The sequence below is a fragment of the Notolepis coatsorum genome (genome assembly GCF_963971535.1).
Source record: "Notolepis coatsorum genome assembly, chromosome: 16".
NCBI lineage: Eukaryota > Metazoa > Chordata > Actinopteri > Aulopiformes > Paralepididae > Notolepis > Notolepis coatsorum.
This window is the reverse complement of record NC_140180.1, coordinates 42,128,789-42,150,224: the sequence shown is the minus strand read 5'-3', so window position 1 is coordinate 42,150,224 and position 21,436 is coordinate 42,128,789. Positions and strand designations below refer to the sequence as shown.

Genomic DNA, 21,436 nt, shown 5'->3' with positions numbered 1-21,436 from the left:
TATTATTATTATTATTATTATTATTATTATTATTATTATTATTATTATTATTATTATTATTATTATTATTATTATTATTATTATTATTATTATTATTATTATATATTAATATTATATAAATTAAAGGCTAACAGGTGATTATAATAAAAGTGGGGAAGGGGGGGTGCCCTTGTTAGACCATTCCCATTGATTTGGGGGTGGGGGGGCGCGTGAACACTTAAGGCAACACACTTGTGCTTCCGCGTTTCTCTGATTGGCCAACTGACCCCACATGACGCTACGGCTCGTTTTCCCCCGCGCATGCGCATTTTCGTTTTGACGGCACTCAAACGCCAAGCGAGGCTGCTCGCGGAAATAGGCTGCTCGCGGAAATGTAATGTTATGTTCGAATCCGCATTTATCAAAACAACATATTTATCAAAACAACTACCAGATTCACTCATAACGTTATTTCGCGTGACAACACAGCCCAGCTGTCAGAAACTGTACATTGTAACGTTATATAATGTTATTTCGCGTTTTTATTCATAACGTTATTTCGCGCTGCGTGACAACACAGCACAGCTGTCAGAAACTGCACATTGAGGGGGTTTGAATCACTGTACATCAGTGGAGGCTGCTGACTGATTAACTACATTACCTGCTGTGCTGTAGGCCAAAGCAGAGGTACAGTAAAAGCACAGGTACAGTAGGTTACATGATTGATTGATTAACTACATTACAACGTGCAAGCCAGCGCAGAGGTACAGTAGGGTGTTGTTAATGCATTTTATTACCTGCTGTGCTGTAGGCCAGCCAAAGCAGAGGTACAGTAGGTTACATGATTGATTGATTAACTACATTACAACGTTATTTCGCGTGACAACCAGGCACGCGGGAACTATAAAACGGCAGGGGGTGCTGGGGGGTCGCCAGATGAAAAAAAAATAAAAAATAATTTTTTTTTTTTTTTTTTGGTCAGGCCACTGAACTTAGAAGCAGGCCAGGCCAGTGTTTCTATTTGCACCAGCGCAATAGTTAGATAACCTAGGTGGGGAACAACCAGGAGATCACTGCAACTCACACAAGTTGGAGAACTATCTCTCTCTCTCTCTCTCTTGCTCTCACACACACACAAAGGGAGCCGCATGTGATTGGTGGAGGCGGGATCCTTACGAAAAACTGCTAATCATTGACACATGCTAGCCTGTAATAATCCCCCCCAGAAAAATGTACTTTGCATTTGATATATTGCAAATATATGCCATCACACACACTGGCATTTAAAGGGTTAGAATTATAAAATGAATATGTGGTGTTATGATCAGGGCTGAAGTTGAATAAAATATTGTATTTATCAATTACAAAAAACTGAAAATCCATAAAAATCTGTGTTGTTGCTAATCATACATATGCTAGCCTGTTTTTTAACAATAAGTTGTGATGCCATCACAAACACTGGCATTTAAAGGGTACAAATAAAAAAAATGCCTGCACCAGAATGCAGGAAATTAAGTCTTTGTAACAAAAAAATTCCTGGTGGGGGACCCCCAGACCCCCTGCTTAAAAAGTGGCCTGACTGGGGCTATATTTCCTGGCCTGAATGATTTCCCCAGTCCGGCCCTGGTTAAAAGCCTCCAATGCTTATTAGTGTGTGTGCGTTTGAACGTTTGCATGTTTCAACCATACATTTCCATTTAAAATAATTTTTTTTTACCTCCTATAATAGTGGGGGTCGCGGCTCTCTGACACCGTTTTTTTTTGGGTCGCGGCCTGAAAAATTTGGGAACCCCTGGTCTAGCCTGTACCCCCCAGACATGTTGCTGGCCCCGTCAAAACAGTATCCTATCAGCCTCTCCATGGGCAGGTCGAGGCGTAAAAGTATTTTATACACAAAAACAGCGTCTCGGCTGTTGTGTCTGGGCCGGGCATTGTAAAAACCCCAAAAGAAGTTCTGAGCTTCCAAGTTGTCATCGGCTAACTGTATATTACACGAGAATTGTTCTTTTCCAGTGAGTGACATCAGTGGTTCCGTCAGCGCTCAAGCCAAAGATTGGGCTTTTGGATGCTTTGCCTCTAATTTGTCGCTGAATATCATGGGCAAGCAGCTGTAAGATTTCGTTTTGGATGTTGTTGGACATCCAGTTGTCTCTCTTTTGGAGCCAATTCTTCAACTCGGGATCAGACTCGGTGCGCACTCTTTCCATCATGAGCTGCCATAACACCCCATCCCTATTTGCATCACCCCTCAGTGGAAGCCCCTGGCGCCCGAGGGGGGGTATAGGGGAACAGACTCAGTTAACTCTTCAATACCTGATGCTGAGGCTGAACCTGTCGTCTCTGTCTCTCTCTGATGTTTATCAGATTTAGTGGGACTGTCACTGGGACCGGCGGGACGTTTTGAAAATAAATCTGATATTTTTCTTTTCTGCGAGTGAGACATTCTGTGCTAGCAAAGTCTGACTACTAGCTCAAATCGACTGACTGCGCAAGCACTGTATCACAGTAGCTCAGTGGTTCGTGGCGCGTGGGAAGGGTGGGAGACAGGAGGTGAATACAATTAGTTGTTTCACCTGTCATTCAATCAGTCTGTGACAGTCTGTCATCACTCGAAAATCTACTCGGTTTTACACGTATGATTGTGTACATACAGTAGTGTAATGAATGAATGAAAACTTTATTTAACAGATTGGAGAATGGCTACAATACAGTACGGCTCAATACACACAATATTAAAATGGTGACGTGCTTTGAGCAGGATAAACTTATAATATACAGTGTTACAGTTATACAGTTACAGTATATACAAATATATAAATACTGCCATAAAAAAAATTATTATTATTATTATTTTTTTTTTTTTTGCAATAATTGAGAGGGGGTGCTGCAGCATTCAAACCCCCTTAATGTGCAGTTTCTGACAGCTGTGCTGTGTTGTCGTGAAATAACGTTGTAATGTAGTTAATCAATCAATCATGTAACCTACTTTACCTCTGCTTTGGCTGGCTTACAGCACAGCAGGTAATAAAATGCATTAACAACACACCCTACTGTACCTCTGCGCTGGCTTGCACGTTGTATGTACCTCTGCGCTGGCTTGCATGTTGTAATGTAGTTAATCAATCAAACCTACTGTACCTGTGCTTTTACTGTACCTCTGCTTTGGCCTACAGCACAGCAGGTAATGTAGTTAATCAGTCAGCAGCCTCCACTGATGTACAGTGATTCAAACCCCCTCAATGTGCAGTTTCTGACAGCTGTGCTGTGTTGTCACGCGAAATAACGTTATGAATAAAAATGCGAAATAACATTATATAACGTTGCGTTATATAACGTTACAATGTACAGTTTCTGACAGCTGGGCTGTGTTGTCACGCGAAATAACGTTATGAGTGAATCTGGTAGTTGTTTTGATAAATATGTTGTTTTGATAAATGCGGATTCAAACATAACATTACATTTCCGCGAGCAGCCTCGCTTGGCGTTTGAGAAGAGAGACGCGTCACTCGTTGGAGGCTCACGCCTCCGCCGTAGGGAACGAGCGTAGAGCGGCTGGTATTCACGAAGGAGGCCGCTGGCCAATCAGAGAAACGCGGAAGCACAAGTGCGTTGCCTTAAGTGTTCACGCGGGGGGGCCACAGGCATTGCAGACACGTTTTCCCAACTACCCCCCTTGATAAGTCGTAGCAGAACTGCCGTCATACCATAGAAGATGCAGGGAGCAGCGCTAGGCTTGTGAGTTGTGAGGTTTACCAGTCTCCTCTAGCATGTCAACAAGTCAGTGGAAAGTAGACCTCACAGCCTCTTGGTGGAGCTATGCAGAAAATGTGACCTTTCTCCATGTGATAGACCACCACCACACGAGTAGGCTAGTATATAATTAGTCACAGCATTATGTAGTCTAATCCCATTCATATCAGACCGCATTAAAGCCTCTTACCGACAAATTCTGTACTCAGGAGGGGGGGGGGGGGGGGGGGGGGGGGTTCTAAATCCCAGTAGCTTTTAGTCAAATTATCTCAATGAGCCATTTACCTTCTGCAGTTTTCAGTGACCTCAACGGTACACCGATTTGTACCAGGTGGATTTATTTTCAAATCATATTCTTTGAAAATCCAATTACGTATTGTAGAAGTAAGGCCCCTGATGAGAGTTTCCCAGAAAGCATTTTGAAGCTTATTCCTTTTTGAGCAACTGGATCGAGAGGCTTTTCGGAAACTGTAACCATATATTGGACTTCTTGCAGGCAAACACAAAAAAGCTCAGTCATACATCCAATTCAAATTCCGGCTTTATTACAATTCACAGATTGGATAGAAGGTAACATCATTAAATATAGTTTATCTAAATGATATAAAATACAACACAAGATAATAGCAATGCATTCCAGTGCATCTTACAAGAAAACGTTCCATCTTTTTCTTGGTATAGGCAGATTACGGAATTGTTGATAGGCCTATTGTTAATTTTCTGACTTAATTGTTGCACTATTGCCCCAAATCATCCACCTACCAACAACTGTAGGAAACACAAATTACCTCAGAGACGCTTGGAGAAAAATGGTTTTTGGCACAATCCCAAATTTGGGCTAGCGTACACGGGAGTGGCGCTTTGCTCAACCAATAATGTTCTCACAAGCCAAAGTAAGCGACTGATGACGTTGAATGGAATTCAATAGTAGCCATTGTTACCATGTATTAGCATGTATTACCATACATCTGTATTTGTCCGAGTCCCACACCCATACTGTACGTCAAACTCAGAATTGAAAATGAGGGGCGGACTAATATATTGTAGTGACCCTGGTATTGTGATCATTGGTCAGCCGGGCTGTCACTCTGCTCTCTCTATGCGAACCTGCAGGTTGGTGGAGGGGAGGGGGCAAGGGCTGAACCGCGGGGGTTATGAAGTGAGTCTGTGTACACTAATATAGAGGTGATGCACCCAGACGAGTTTGAGGAAATAAATGAGTAATGTTGGAAACGGCAGTGCTCGTCTGCGAGTCATCCTTGGACAGACATTACAGTATGGATGTGGCGAGTAGTGTCTGCCTGAAAGAGGATGGGTGTTGAGAGCGTTAATTACCAAATGTATGAAATAACGATTGAAGAAAGACAATTATCTTAGGGAGGCTGTCGTAATATCAACTGGCTTGAAATACTACTGTGTTAAGTCAGTGTACAACTTTAAGTTTCCTTCTTGTTTTCACACAGCCACATTGGACAAGAGTAGAGTTGTCTGTTAAAGACAATGCCTCAAATTAGGTTATCAATTAGCTCAGATGGTAATTGTGTTCAGCAACAACGAGGATTTCATAGTTTTCATAGTTAACAAAAACCACCAGTTGCCATATTCAGTAGTCTCAATAAATGATAATGGATGGGTCCGAGGCATTTGGAATATGATTGTGTACTGGTTGCGGCTGCATGTCCAAATGGGTACATTTCCATTTACAGTGCCCAGACAGGAACCAGAGAAGATTCTGCGATTGATATGTTCCCTGTGTGTCCCTCTATCAAGACCATTTCTCGGGTCTGTCTCTGTAATGCAATAGTAGATCTCGCATCTGGCTTTAGCACACATTGATTTATCCCACAAGGTGGATTACTTCATGTCACATTAAGGCAAATTGATAGCAGACAAGGGGGGGGGGGGGGGGGGGGGGGCAATGTTAGCAGACTGACTCCTATGGCTAAGTCTTTTATTCAGAAAAACAACACATTTGTGCTCTTTCTTGGCTAAAAGTTCTATTTCCTTCAGACTACTGCATCTTTCCAGCTCACTTTTTGGGACACTCAACTGTATTTATATACATAACACACTTATAGAGATCATTCATATGATTGTGTGTACATATATGCATACTGTATATCCACATACATGTTATTAACGGTATACATTTGTGGGGGTAATCTTGAGTAGAACAATCCAGATATGAACCTGTTCCAGGCTTCCAGCGTGTTTGCCGACAGGTGTGATAACTGGTAGAACAATCCAGATATTAACCTGTTCCAGCATGTTTGCTGACAGGTGTGATAATTGGTAGAACAATCCAGATATGAACCTGTTTCAGCATGTTTGCCGACAGGTGTGATAACTGGGCGACGGACTGTCGATAGAAAAAGAAGCCATGTCTTCAATTTCGAAGCAGCAATTTCATTGTCAGAACTTCATCAAAAGGGGCAAGGCAATCTCACCATAGCCATTTGACAATTACCAGTGTTTTGAACATACACCTTATGTACACATAAATACAGATTTTAATTGTTTTTCTTTTTTTCATCTTTCCTTTTTTTTTTTTTTTTTACTAAATACAGCGTCGTCCGTGTATACATTTGTGTGTCACGTCGCGCATTCCAGGCGCATGGAGAGAAAGGTTCCCAGACAGTCGATCATCTTGTGTGGCTATAGGCCGTCTCCGCCTCAAATCTCATTTCTCATAAAAATCAACCCTGCGGTGGCGAGATCTCGCCAGCGAGTGGCGCCCTCGGACCGCTCTGGGGAAAAACTCGTTTTGCAAGAAGCCAGGGAATGTCTCGGCTGCCGCTGCTGCTGAGAAGGCTCCGTTCTGCTCTGCTGAACGGTCAACGGGTGTCTGAGGTATTGCTACAGGGGGGTAGAGGGGGGGTTCTGACGTTCACTCTGCCTTCTTGATGAAGATCTGAAAAAGGTAGGAGAGAAGAGTCTGAGAGACCACAGCGTGCCATAGTGAACAGTGAATGTATCGGACGGAAGGACACATTGCTGCTGGTGCTGGATAATGAAAACGTTTGTTGTTGAGACCAAGTCTGATGAAAGCCATTCAAAACCCCCTTGTACAACTTCAAAAACACATGGGTGTTTGTTATTCCCTTGACTACACTATTGCCATAGGCCCCTCGTGGAGTACGGCTGATAACCGAGAGAGTCTCACCTCGCTGAGGATGACCCAGACAGGAGAGTCTGTGATGACAGAGAGACGAAGGGCCTCCAGGGGACCGAAGGTGGCATCAACCTCCCCCTCCGCTAACCCATTTTGGAACATTCCTGGAAAATAAAGCAACGGTGACATCAGATCAATATAACCAATATGGTGAGAATGGGCACAGCTGGAAGACAGGACCAGAATTACTATACAAAATATCATGATTTCTTTTTCCTCTCTTTTTTTTTGCATTTGTTTGTACATAAAATAAAGGTTTCCCATGAATGCAATCACATACATTTTGCCTTTAGAAAGGATCGTGTTCACTATTAAAAAGAAAAGAACATTGATTGATTGATAGAAAAGTTTATTAACAAATTGCAGAATGGGTACAGTACAGTACAGCTCAATACATACAATTGTTAAGGGGATGCAGACCAGAGAAAGACTTTCGTCTTGTTTACATCAAGGTCCCCCATTTTCAATTTATCATAACATATATGACATACATGATATACAGATAGACAGTACTGCTACATCTATACATTTATGACATATCAGATTTGCAAATACAGTACTGTTTGTGATACAAAAAGTGTCCAGAAAAAGAGTGTATATACATTTGACGTAGAAACTGTACATTGGGGGAGGTTGGATGGGTGGGTGGGTGGGGGCTGTACATTGGAGGTGGGGGGGGGGGGGGTTGGGTAGGGGGACGACGACACTGTACACTGTACATTGGAATACTGACAAAGCCATACTTGGTCATTTACTGTACAACTGGGTTAGGACATTTGTAGGGGCCAGTTTCGAATTGCAGTCTCCCGTAGGTGTTCTTTGAGAGTGTTTTTGAAAGTGGGTAGTGATTCACATTCCTTTACAGCTTTGGGTAGGGCGTTCCACATTGATGTGGCATAATTGCGAAACGTGTTTAGTCCCTTGTTTGAGCCGAATCTGGGTTTAACATGATTTGTGGAGCTCCCTCTGGTGTTGTGATCGTGGTATTCACTGACCTTTGGGAAGTATTTTGACATGTACATGGGTACCTTGGTCGCGTAGTGTATCTTGTAGACCAGGCCCATTGCAAGTTGCTGTACTCTGTCGTCTACTCTAAGCCATCCTAGGTTGTCAAAGTGGGCATGGGTCCAATTGCTTCTACAATTTCATCTTGCATCCAGAAATACATCCACCCATTTCAAACTCCACCCTCACCAATGTGCGTTGGCTGATACTAAATGAATCAATGTTGTTCCACAATGTAGAGTATCAAATCAACCATGGGGAGGAGGGAGAGCTCCGTGGTTTAAGTTACTGAAAGCCAATACGCTGTAGTACAAGGGAGGAAAAAGGGCCCGGCCAACATTTCATAGCGATATTGTGAAATTAATAGATTGGGTCCAAAAGTGAACCGTTGCCAGATTGCTATTGATTCCGCCAAGTCGCCCCGAGAAATTTATGAATGGGAGAGAGAGCGCTTCTAGTAATTTATGCTGTCGGGCTGACCCAATGGAGGAGGAAAGGTAGGGAAGACACTTATTTTTCTGCTACATATTCACACGGCGGACATTTTGCTCAACAGGGCGGAATGGAATCCCATCCTGAGCATGGCATAAAAAGCGAAATGATTTTGTTCGATTTCCAAAAAACCACCCCCTCACTCCAACCCGCCTGTCCTCCCCCATCCTCCTCTCACTCTATCCCTTCATTTATTCCTTCAGAATCTTTCACACTGCCCTACCACTTAATTGATGGGCAAATTTTTCAGAAAACGCCTGAAAATTGCATACCCAAAGTAATCTGCAATTTATTATACTTTATACTTATAGCACATGCATGACTCTGGTCTCTTTTGAAAGTAAACAATTTTCATCCACAACAGGAAGAATCACTCTGAGTGCTTTTAAAATTTTGAAGTTAAGTTAAGTTAAGTTAAGTTTTTACGTTTTCTTTTTTACTTCCATTTGAATTATCTTGCAAATAGAGGCCGCTTACAGGTTCCAGCTGATAGGTATGACCTGGAAACCACAATGGGTCCATAGCCTATAGCCTTATCTAGTACAGGTCCAAAGTTGATAACAATACCACAGAAAATTAGTGTTTTACTAAACTTTTTATAATGGTATGTCTGCGTTTTTCCCAAATGGCCACTCAGAGTCTCCAAATACAAGATACACGATACAAGATTCATTTATTGCCACACAACCAGGTTGGTGGTATTTGTGATTGGTACAGAGTGTATTGAAGCTCTACAGTACATAAAACTGGAACATAGATACAGTACATTTACCCCCCTTCCCAGCAAAAAAATAAATAAAATTGCCACTTGGAGACCCTATGTCTCAAAACGCTATAACTCTTGAACGCTTCAACGTACAGTAAAAATATTGAGCTCTAATGAAAGGTTACACATAGTTACACATTATTTATAATAGAAAATAAAAAAATATATAATAATAAAAAAATATATAAAATAAAAATATAGCCTACATTATTTTTTTTATTCACTTTTTTCCCTCCATTTAAATTTATTTTCTCCCATCCCAATTTAGCCGTGCCAATTCTCCCCTCCACTGTCTTGATCGTTGCTCGCATGTGCCCCCCACTGGCCGGTCGTAGGGAGGATAGAAGCCCATCATCACATGTCCCCTCCGATACATGTGGAGGCAGCCAGTCACTTCTTTTCATCTGCCAGCGCGGACTCTCATTGGCGAGGAGTAACGTGTAGGAGGCTCACACTGCCCCCGCCATTTTCCTGTCTTTGCTGTGCAGGCGCCCTGCCCGACCTGTAGGAGTCGCTGTTTACAACGTCCAGATTACCACCCATCGCTAACTCTGCCAACGGCCGGCCCAAGCCGGAGGCAACGCTGACAGCCGGATTCGATACCGGTGTCTCTTGCGTTGGTGACGAGCGCAATGTCCGCTGCGCCACCCAGACGCCAAAATATAGCCTACATTATTAAAATTATTTATGCGAGCACCTAATACCTTGAGTAGGGTATCAATCGAACGGTGACAATCTTAGCTTTCAAGCAATGTATTGGTTAATTGGCATAAAAGCATTGGATCGCCTTAAAAACGAGGCCAAAGTGCTGTGAGTGCAGAACGGCACGTATAGGTGCCGGTGACAGTTAAGTTAACACCGGCTAAGTTAGGAATTTCTGACCCTCAGCCCTGTTTCCTACTCGTTGATGCTGTTGACTAAGAAATGACGTAAACTCCATGATCAAAACTGCTAAAAAAAATTTCATCAATGACAAAACCGAGGAAAACAAAAATAAACCACGTGAACTTTGGAAATTACTCAACAATCAACTAGGCTGCAGTAAAAAACTCAAAACCAGGTTCTCAAACATAAACATAAAGACGGACAACACGCTCATCACAGACAAGCTGGATGTAGCCAATTACTTAAACACTTTCTTCACAAACATAGCCACAACACTGGTAAACAAACTACCCTCCCACTCAGGGCAGTATGGGGTAGAACACATAGTAGCATACTACAAGAACCTAGGCGTCCACAAAGACGACTTCAAACTGGAAATAGTAACTACAGATGAGGTACTCAAAAAACTGAGCGCCCTCCAACCAAACAAGGCCACTGGCCATGACAACATCCCCTCCAAATTCCTCAGAGACTCAGCAGCAGCCATCACCCCAGTCATCACACACATAATAAACCTCTCCATAAAACAGGGACACGTCCCCAAGGACTTCAAAATTGCGAGAGTAACACCCCTGCACAAAAAGGGCAGCAAATTAGACCCGGGTAACTACCGCCCTGTTTCTATCCTTACATCCATCTCGAAAGTCATGGAAAAAATAGTATACGAACAGATCGAAAAGTACCTCGCGGAAAAAAATCTAATCTACGAATTCCAATCTGGCTTCAGAACATCCCACTCCACTGACACATGCCTTCTCTACTTGAACGACCACATCAAACAAGAGGTGGACGCGGGCAAATACTGCGGCATGGTCATGCTGGACCTACAAAAGGCCTTCGACACTGTCAATCACACCATTCTGATTGACAAGCTAAAAGCAATTGGTTTTGATAGTTTATCAGTGAGCTGGATACAATCCTACCTGGAGGGGAGGGAACAGATGGTGGAAGTAAACGGTACACTATCCCCCCCCCTCACAGTGAGCTGTGGTGTTCCACAAGGAAGCATACTAGGACCGCTACTATTCCTAATTTATGCAAATGACATGTCGTCAGCTTGTGACTGCAACTTGTTCCTGTTTGCGGACGACTCAGCCCTGCTGGTCTCTGACAAGAACAAGTTACAGGTTGAAAAAGCCCTCAGCTCGGAACTAGGCAAAATCTGCATATGGCTCGCCGACAACAAACTATCATTACACATGGGCAAAACAGAGTCCATTCTCTTCGGCTCAAATAACAAACTCAGCAAGACCGACGGCTTCTCGGTTACAGTGGGTGACAATATTATCACAAGGAAAGATGAAATTACCTACCTGGGTTCCATCCTAGAGGCTAATCTTTCCTGTGACAAAATGGCATCCAATGTAATAAAAAAAGTCAACCAACGAACGCGATTCTTGTACCGGATCTCCGCTCTGGTAAACAAGAATACCCTGAAGACTCTAGCAGGAGCACTCATTCAAGGGTACTACGACTATGCTTGCACCAAAGCACCTCAAAGGCACTAAAAAACAAATTACAAACATCTCAAAACAAGCTAGTCAGACTACTACTTGACCTGACTCCTAGAACCCACCTCACCCCTGCCCACTTTGACAACCTAGGATGGCTTAGAGTAGACGACAGAGTACAGCAACTTGCAATGGGCCTGGTCTACAAGATACACTACGCGACCAAGGTACCCATGTACATGTCAAAATACTTCCCAAAGGTCAGTGAATACCACGATCACAACACCAGAGGGAGCTCCACAAATCATGTAAAACCCAGATTCGGATCAAACAAGGGACTAAACACGTTTCGCAATTATGCCACATCAATGTGGAACGCCCTGCCTAAAGCTGTAAAGGAATGTGAATCACTACCCACCTTCAAAAACACTCTCAAAAAACACCTACGTGAGACTGCAATTCGAAACTGGCCCCTACAAATGTCCTAACCTAGTTGTACAGTAAATGACCAAGTAAGGCTTTGTCAATATTCCAATGTACAGTGTAAAATGTGTGTGTGTCCCCTTCCCAACCCCCCCCCCCCCCCCACCTCCAATGTACAGCCCTCACCCAACCCACCCAACCCCACCCCACCCAACCAACCTCCTCCAATGTACAGTTTCTATGCCAAATGTATATACACTCCTTTTCTGGACACTTTTGTATCACAAACAGTACTGTATTTGCAAATCTGATATGTCATAAATGTATAGATGTAGCAGTACTGTCTATCTGTATGTCATGTATGTCATATATGTTATGATGAATTGAAAATGGGGGACCCTGATGTAAACAAGTCGAAAGTCTTTCTCTGGTCTGCATCCCCTTAACAATTGTATGTATTGAGCTGTACTGTACTGTACCCATTCTGCAATCTGTTAATAAACTTTTCAATCAATCAATCAATTGTAAACTGGTAAGAGTCCTTTCTCAGCACGGCTCCCCCTAGTTGACCACAATGCTGATGTAAAGTAAAGCACTTAACCCTTTCACTACCAAATGGTTAACCCTTTCACTGTGACAATACAGAAGGTTAACCATGTCACTGCCACACGACAAAGGGTTAACCCTTTCACAAACACACTACAGAAGGTTAACCCTTTCACTACTCCCTTTTCTTGACTCCTTCTGTATCACAAACAGTACTGTATTTGCAAATCTGGTATGTCATAAATGTATAGATGTAGCAGTACTGACTATCTGTATGTCATGTATGTCATATATGTCTATATGAATTGAAAATGGGGGACCCTGATGGAAACAAGACAAACGTCTTTCTCAGGTCTGCATCCCCTTAACAATTGTATGTATTGAGCCGTACTGTATTGTACCCATTCTGCAATCTGTTAAATAAAGTTTTCATTCATTCATTCATTCATTCATTCATTCATTCATTCACTACCACACTACAGACGATTAACCGCCTGTAGTGTGGTAGTGAAAAGTTAACCGCCTGTAGTGTGGTAGTGAAAGGTTAACCGCCTGTAGTGTGGTAGTGAAAGGTTAACCGCCTGTAGTGTGGTTGTGAAAGGGTTAAAACATACTTGAAAGTGCACTGTGGCAGCGGCTCCTGGGCTTCTTGTACGGACTGAAGAGTGGCCCCGTTACCTTACTTGATCGTTCTGTGGCAAACTAGCCAGAGTTGCGGGCAGGGGTGTAGCTCCAGATTCTGGGCCCCATGAAAGAATGTATTTGTAGGCCCCCAGTGAATGCGAGCGCGCGTAAGCGCGCGAGCGGACATTTTTTTGGCCATTTTTTTATTGATGAAAACGCATAATATGGTTTTTACCTATACATTCGGATCAGCAGTTCAGCACCTGCACTGTTGGTGGGTGAGCCTAGTAAAGGATGTCGCATTGCGTTCATCTTCAATGAATGGACCAATGCAATAGTCTACCAAAGCCCCCCCTCTCTCTCTATATATCTCACACACACACACACACACACACACACACACACACACACACACACACACACACACACACACACACACACACACACACACACACACACACACACACACACACACACACACACACACACACACTTCAGAAAGAAAAATAGTATCAATGAGAGCATCAATAATACACCTGAGTGATGTCTAGTAAAAAAAAAAAATTTTTTTTTTTTTTTGGCCCCCCCCCCCAGTGCTGGGCCCTTGGAATCATCCTAAGCTACCCCCCCCCCCCAGCTACGCCCCTGGTTGCGGGTATGCAGTAAGAAGAACAACATGGATTGTGCTGAGAAAGGATACTGGCGGGTCGAAAACATCATTGGTAAGTACTGTAGGAAAATAGGACTATAGTGGTCCAAAATTCCGAAGTTATCCTTTAAACCCTACCTCCTTCAAACCCTGCCATTACAAATAAAGATGAATTGCTTGGAAATGTCTTTGATGAGATAGGCATGCAAGTGGGAATAGGAGAGGCTTCATCTGTAGGAAGCTCAAGATCCCTGTGCTGGAGTATAAAACCACTCACATTGTTACACTACTAGTGTCCCTAATGACCACACTTTGTCCCTAATGACCACAATGTCATCATAATAAAGAGAGAAATGGCCATTCAGAATGGGTCTCTTGCCAAAATCAAAGACAGAACGGCATAATAAATAAGACGAGTAAACAAAGAACTCACCAGACTACTCAGCAGCACTCAAGCAAACTACATTGGGTAATTTTAATTTATTTCCTGATTTATTGTATAATTTGTTTACTTATTGCAGCATATTGGCAGGTACTCATGCAGTTCAATCTAATTATAATTGATGTGTGAGTATTCAGTAAACATGAACTTGAACCTGGATGCATTTGCTTCTCCCCCCTTGTTGCTTTGGCTACATTTGAAAAGCTCTGTTCAAAATCCAAATCAGTTATATCCGGACATTTAAATGCTGTTACAAAATGACAATAAATTATCTCTGCATATGGCCAACACAGAATACATCATCTTTGGTTCCCAACCCAGGCTGCGGAAGCTGGTCTCGCCCAGCATAAATCTCGAGGGCCAGCTTTTTGCGGCAAAAAGGTGTATAAGCTATCTAGGTTGCCACCTAGACCAGGGGTTCCCAAACCTTTCAGGCCGGGACCCAGAAAATAAGGCGTCAGAGAGCCGCGGCCCAATGCACATCGTCAGGCTTTTTTTCTTTATTTTTTTTGCCAGGCGACCGATTTTTTAAGCCAAATATCACTTCAATCCTATTAAGTTACCGGTAGTTCAAGTTAGTTATTCATTTATATGTGCTATTTATGAGAGGGCTAACTTGTTGCAAAAATAATAATGATAATAATAATAGCCTCATTAAAATACTATTGTTGCTTCGGTTGTTTTCAGCGTTTTATGTGCATAATCTGTTATTTAGTTTGAAATGTTCGTTGAAATAAGTAGATTTTTCGTTTTTGTTTATTTATTAAGTTAATATAAAACCATATAGTCACATTTTAGAATACAATAGAATATAATTTTAGAATACAACTAGAAACACTGTCCTGGCCTGCTTCTAAGTTCAGTGGCCTGAAAAAAAAAAAGAAAAAAAATTGATTTATCTTTTTCTTCTTTTTTTTGGAAATCATCTCGCGGCCCTCCTGTGGCTGCTCGCGGCCCACCTTTGGGTCGCGACCCCGACTTTGGGAACCACTGAGACAGCAGCCTGAGCGGGGAATCCATGGCTCTCAAAAATATGAGCAAGGTGAATGGCAGAATTTAATTTCTGACCAGGAAAGCACTTTTATTAGACCATGAAAGTCTTTGCATTCTGGCAAATTATCTTGTTTCTTGTTGCGGAGGTCTGACCAAAGTTTTAAAAGATACGTTACATGTTTCCCAGAACAAACTCATCCGATTAACTCTAGGACTAGCCTCTAGTCTAGAGCACATGTGGGCAAACAACACTTCCGTTCAACTTCAGCTCAACATAGTTCACAACATTTATAATAATAGGGCCCCCTCTTATCTTACAAATTATTTTCAGTGGAAAAGGGACATGCATACCCATAACACCAGAGCCAGCATTGCCAATCTGCGTATTCCAAGGTTCAAAACTAATATGGGCAAATGTTCTTTTAAATTCTGGGGAGCCACAAATTGGAATTTGCTACCTTCACAGCTAAAATGCATCAGTAGTCGACACAATTTTAAGAAAAAAGTCAAATCATGGCTCCTCGACAATGTCAAAAACTAGATTTTAAAATGCATGAAAATGTTGTCTGATACATTGTTGTCTGTGGCTACGTTTGTACTGTATTTAAAATGTTCATGTCTATGCAGTTTGTCAAATTGTTATTTATGGTCATGTTTTGTATTGCTTGTCTGTCTGAGACCAAGGACCACAATGGAAATAAGTCTTGACTTTTTTGTGTAGCATCCTTGAAGTTTTTATGGAATCTTGTATTTAAAAAAAAATCTAATAAGTCTAATAAAATAAAATAAAATAAAATGTCTGGCGTGAACATAGCAGACATTATTTAATATTACAGAAGATGTCGTTAGAGATCTTTGCTTTCTAAAGCACCAACATATTTGTGGAAGCAGTCCTTCGTCGCTACAGTATGGGACGAGGGACATTAGGGGAACCTCATTGTTAAGATTTTGGAGGGAAACCTTTCCTCTGTAGCAGTTGGTGAAAGGACGTTGCCATGACTCACCTATTCTGACAAAACCGTCCTCTGTTCTGTGATATTTGGGGGTTTTCTCCCTCCCCTCTTTCAAGGCCTCTTTCTCCGACTGGATATTCTGAATAGACCAAAGGAGAAAGAAGAACAAACCTGTAGAGCACAATGGACACATCTGCTCACAGACATAGGAAGAGGGAGAGAGAAAGAGACAGACAGAGAGAGACATAGACAGAGAGAGAGACTGTTTGCAGATTATCTGGTGCTGCTGTCTCCAACAAAAGAAGGGCTACAGCAGCACCTTGATCTTCTGCACAAATTCTCCCAGACATGGACACAAAATAATCAAATCAAAATAAAAGCACTTTGTTTAGAAAATGAAATTACAGCACTATGTTATGAATGAATATTATCAACAAAAGCAATGGAATTGTTTCTGTATACACATTTATAAAACGAGGCATATTTAGCCAGAGGTATGTTGATGTGAAGGGGACACGCTTTCTCAGCGCAGCATTACACAACACTTGGTACTCGTTCCGGACTGATATCCAGAACTTTGCGAGGGCCTGTCCAGTGTCCAGTGAACTTGACTTTCAGTAGCTCGCCACACGAAAGATCATTGAGCGACTCCATGGCTGCATTCTGTTCCTACAAAAAGCCATCAAGCTGAGTAAATACCCCCAAATCTCAGCTGATTATCCTGGAGTGCCACTAACGGAGTTTCCAGCGCATTATCAGCACATTTCTCTGCCAATGTGTTGTTTTTATCTGCAAGGAAAATCCACACTTCTCCGAGTTAACAAAGGCGAATACTCTGCCTCGAGATCAGAGGCAGAGCCCAGTTCATCGTGGCCAACCAGCACCGCTTCTGACAACAAACCTATCAATTGCGAGTCTGGGTTACACACAAAAGACCAGACCCCCCTCCCGCGATTATAAATGCGCAGGGTGTAGTGAGATGTGTATTGGAATACGTGTGTCGGCCTCCATTGATGAAGGGGCGAGAGTCGCGAGACATGGCAAATACACACAGCTGCCGGGTGGAAAACTCGATCCGAGTTTTTTTTAGTTGCCAATGGGCGACCCCACTGTCACCTACCCGCGACCCCACTTTGGGTCGCGACCCGTAGTTTGAGAACCGCTGCCCTAGTACACACAAAAAACTACACCTATCTCGGCCTAAACATCAGTGCTGCAGGGAACTTCAACCAAGCTGTGAACGACCTGAGAGACAAAGCAAGAAGGGCTTTTTATGCTATCAAAAGGAACATGAAGCTAGACATTCCAATTAAAATCTGTCTCAAAACATTAGACTCAGTCATAGAACCAAATACTGTACATTCTCCGCACCCAACGGAAAACACCAAATAATGCATGCAGAGCAGAACTAGGAAGATACATTACCCACTAAGTATCAAAATCCTAAAAAGAGCATTTAAATTCTATAATCACCTAAAAGAAAGTGGCCCAGACACACTCCATACTCACCTACAGAGAGACCCTTGAGAGATTCTCACTCAGCCAGATGGTTCTGGGACTCTGCTCACAAACACAAGCAGAGCCACCAGACATAAACCACACTGGACTAAACCAAATTATAAGAATATATAACAGAGAGTACACAGTGGCAGAATACTCGAGCACTGTGACTGACCCAAAACTAAGAAGATCCTTGACTAGGTACAGACTCAGCAAGCACAGCCTAGCCATCGAGAAAGGCTGCCATAGGCAGACCTGGCTCCCAAGAGAAGACAGACTGTGCACCCACTGCACACAAGAAGAGGTGGAAACCGAGCTACACTTCTTAACAACCTGCCCACTATACCAAGACATCAGAGACATATACTTCCCACAAATTACAAACACCCAAAGAGAATTTGAAAACATGGAAAATAACTCAAAACTCCCATACCTACTGGGAGAAATACAACAATGTGCAAACACAGCAGCAAGATTTGTGAGCTGCTGTGACAAGAAAAGGACATCCAACGGAATACAACCACCATAAAGACTGTCAATCACACAAAAAAAATCCTTCTGTACTGTACTGATTTCTCTGTTTGATTGTTTTGTTTGCCAATGTAAACATGTTTCCCATGTCAATAAAGCCCATTTGAATTTAATTGAAATTGAATTGTGAGAGAGAGAGAGAGAGAGAGAGAGTTTTTTTTTTATTTTATATTTTTTTATTTTGTACTGTATGAAACATCTTTACAACAAGCCTTTAAAAGACTTTACATCTTCAAGATTAAAAAAAACAATAAAAAAAAAAAAATAGAACTTCACATATTCATAATGTTAACACCAATTCATCATCAAAGACATCACAAATCACATTTCCATAACACCAGAATCTAGCCTTCACATTACAGCACCACACTAATACTGCATCCTGGTCCGGTTTATCTTCCACTCTGTTTCTCCTGTTTACATAGACTGCAAGCTTAGCTTCCCCCACCAGAAAATTAAGCAGTTGCCATTTTTTCTTATTTTCTTTTTTATATCCTGCTCCAAAAATATAACCAATAACAGAAAAGGTTTCACCAAAATGCCTGAAAACGTCGGTGAGCAGCTCGAATAGCCCTAAAAGCCTGTTACACTCTAAAAATGCATGAAAAACAGTCTCAGTCAACCCACAGAAAGGACATTTATTATCCACCTCTGGGTTGATGATAGAAACAAAAGCGTTCACTGCCACAGCACCATGCAGAATCCTCCACTGAAGGTCTGCCGTTTGAGAGAGAGAGAGAGAGAGAGAGAGAACTTGTTGGAACTTTTCGTCCGGACCCGGAGGGTCGATGGGAGCCCAATACGAGCCGAGTGAGTGACTCCCTGTTGTTTAAATGTACATGTGTGAGTCTCAACTCTCATAGTTGAAACACTCATGTGCATGTATCCCAGTCCGGCTTAACTACGGTAGGCTTGCCTAATCTTTTTCTTCACCAACAAGTAGTTTATAAACCTAACCCTAAGACATCACGCCCCACCCTAACCTGAAAGAGAGGGCAAATGTTTATGATAACTAGTGATACCAGTTCAATGAAATGCGGACGCCTTCTAGCTGTGACCCTCCTCTATGGTACTGTGTGTAGAGTATGTTTCATGACCCTCCTCTATGGTACTGTGTGTGTAGAGTATGTTTCATGACCCTCCTCTATGGTACTGTGTGTGTAGAGTATGTTTCATGACCCTCCTCTATGGTACTGTGTGTGTAGAGTATGTTTCATGACCCTCCTCTATGGTACTGTGTGTATAGAGTATGTTTCATGACCATCCTCTATGGAACTGTGTGTGTAGAGTATGTTTCATGACCCTCCTCTATGGTACTGTGTGTGTAGAGTATGTTTCATGACCCTCCTCTATGGTACTGTGTGTGTAGAGTATGTTTCATGACCCTCCTCTATGGAACTGTGTGTGTAGAGTATGTTTCATGACCCTCCTCTATGGTACCATGTGTGTAGAGTATGTTTCATGACCCTCCTCTATGGAACTGTGTGTGTAGAGTATGTTTCATGACCCTCCTCTATGGTACTGTGTGTAGAGTATGTTTCATGACCCTCCTCTATGGTACTGTGTGTGTAGAGCAGAGGAGGGACCAAGTCATTGTTTTGCAAGTCACAAGTCAGTCTCAAGTCTTGGTACTCAAGTCCAGAGTCAAGTCCCAAGTCAAGACAGGCAAGTCTCGAGTCAAGTCCCAAGTCAAGACTGTCAAGTCCCAAGTCGAGTCCCAAGTCCTAACCTTTGAGTTTCGAGTCCTAAACAAGTCATAATACGCGCTTCACCAAAAAAATTCATTATCAACTTGTTGGCAAAACATAATCTAATTACTATAAATTTAATAATATTCAGAATCAGGGTTAGTCTTACAACTAGATACATTTGGGCAAGAGCTGCTTGAGAAAACCAGTTCAGGAGTATATTGAGAAAAAAAAAGAATAAGGATAACCATATCCATTTTAAAGGTAGGATAACAATAACTCAGCAAGGCCAAAAGCTTCTCAGTTACAGTGGGTGACAATATTGTCACAAGGAAAGATGAAATTACCTACCTGGGTTCCATCCAAGAGGCAAATCTTTCCTGTGACAAAATGGCATCCAACGTAATAAAAAAAAAGTCAACCAACAAACTAGATTATTGTACCGGATCTCCTCTGGTAAACAAGAATACCCTGAAGACTCTGGCAGGAGCACTCATTCAAGGGTACTACGACTATGCTTGCACCTCATGGTACCAAAGCACCTCAAAGGCTCTAAAAACAAGATTACAAACATCACAAAACAAACTGGTCAGACTACTGCTTGACCTTACTCCTAGAACCCACCTCACCCCTGCCCACTTTGACAAACTAGGATGGCTTAGAGTAGACGACAGAGTACAGGAGCTAAGTTAACAATATACTCGTTATCACCATACATAAAGAATTTCCGGGAGTAAATACTTGATATCTTAGTCATAACAAGACGTTATAATGAAAGGTCTCGTTATCTTGCATTGTTTCTACGTAAGCAAGTTAAATTCCTTAGCGACCTGTGTTGCCAACGTAAACAATCAATGTAAAGTGTACAGTGTCCCCCCACCTCCAATGTACAGTTCCCCCCCCACCCACCCAACCCCACCCCACCTACCCAACCTCCTCCAATGTACAGTTTCTACGTCAAATGTATATACACTCTTTTCTGGACACTTTTTGTATCCCTCCTCTATGGTACTGTGTGTGTAGAGTATGTTTCATGACCCTCCTCTATGGTACCGTGTGTGTAGAGTATGTTTCATGACCCTCCTCTATGGTACCGTGTGTAGAGTATGTTTCATGACCCTCCTCTATGGTAAAATAAGCCATCAATTGTAAAATTCGAGCAGATAGTTTTTAATCAATGTCCTATGAAACATTCTGGTACAATCCTTACCAATTTTCAGCAGGAGGGTCTGAAAGAATTCAGTGAATTCAGCTAAATGAAAAGAGAACTACACTCCTTCCCAGAATGCAATGTGATGTCAATGTCAATGTCACTAGACCAATTCACACCCGGAACAAAGGCCCAGTTTATAGTCTGTTGTTCCTTTTGTTATTCCAATGACTGGGCCCAGGCAGGCCTACAGTGACAACACTTTGATTTGATGCCATGTACACACGTTAGATATATAGAGGTGAATACATTAGACATATTACACATTAGATATATAATAGTATAGTAATATAATATATAAATATATAATATGAGAGAGAGAGATACAGAGATATAGAGAGATCTACATGTACAAAAAAAGCAAAAAATAAAATTAT

General features: G+C 42.1%; 1 protein-coding gene across 1 annotated transcript in view; it reads right to left on the bottom strand.

The window, feature by feature from the left end:
- Positions 1 to 4,254: 4,254 nt before the first annotated feature.
- The window catches only part of mgat4b (alpha-1,3-mannosyl-glycoprotein 4-beta-N-acetylglucosaminyltransferase B), a 418,569-nt gene continuing 401,387 nt past the window's right edge, over positions 4,255 to 21,436 (bottom strand). The window contains exons 15-17 of the mRNA XM_084332017.1: positions 16,182 to 16,269; positions 6,893 to 7,005; positions 4,255 to 6,640 (exon numbers count right to left, since the gene is read on the bottom strand). Of these exons, the coding sequence (XP_084188143.1) occupies positions 6,617 to 6,640; positions 6,893 to 7,005; positions 16,182 to 16,269 (225 nt within the window). The 3' untranslated portion in view covers positions 4,255 to 6,616. The remainder of the gene's footprint in view (positions 6,641 to 6,892; positions 7,006 to 16,181; positions 16,270 to 21,436) is intronic.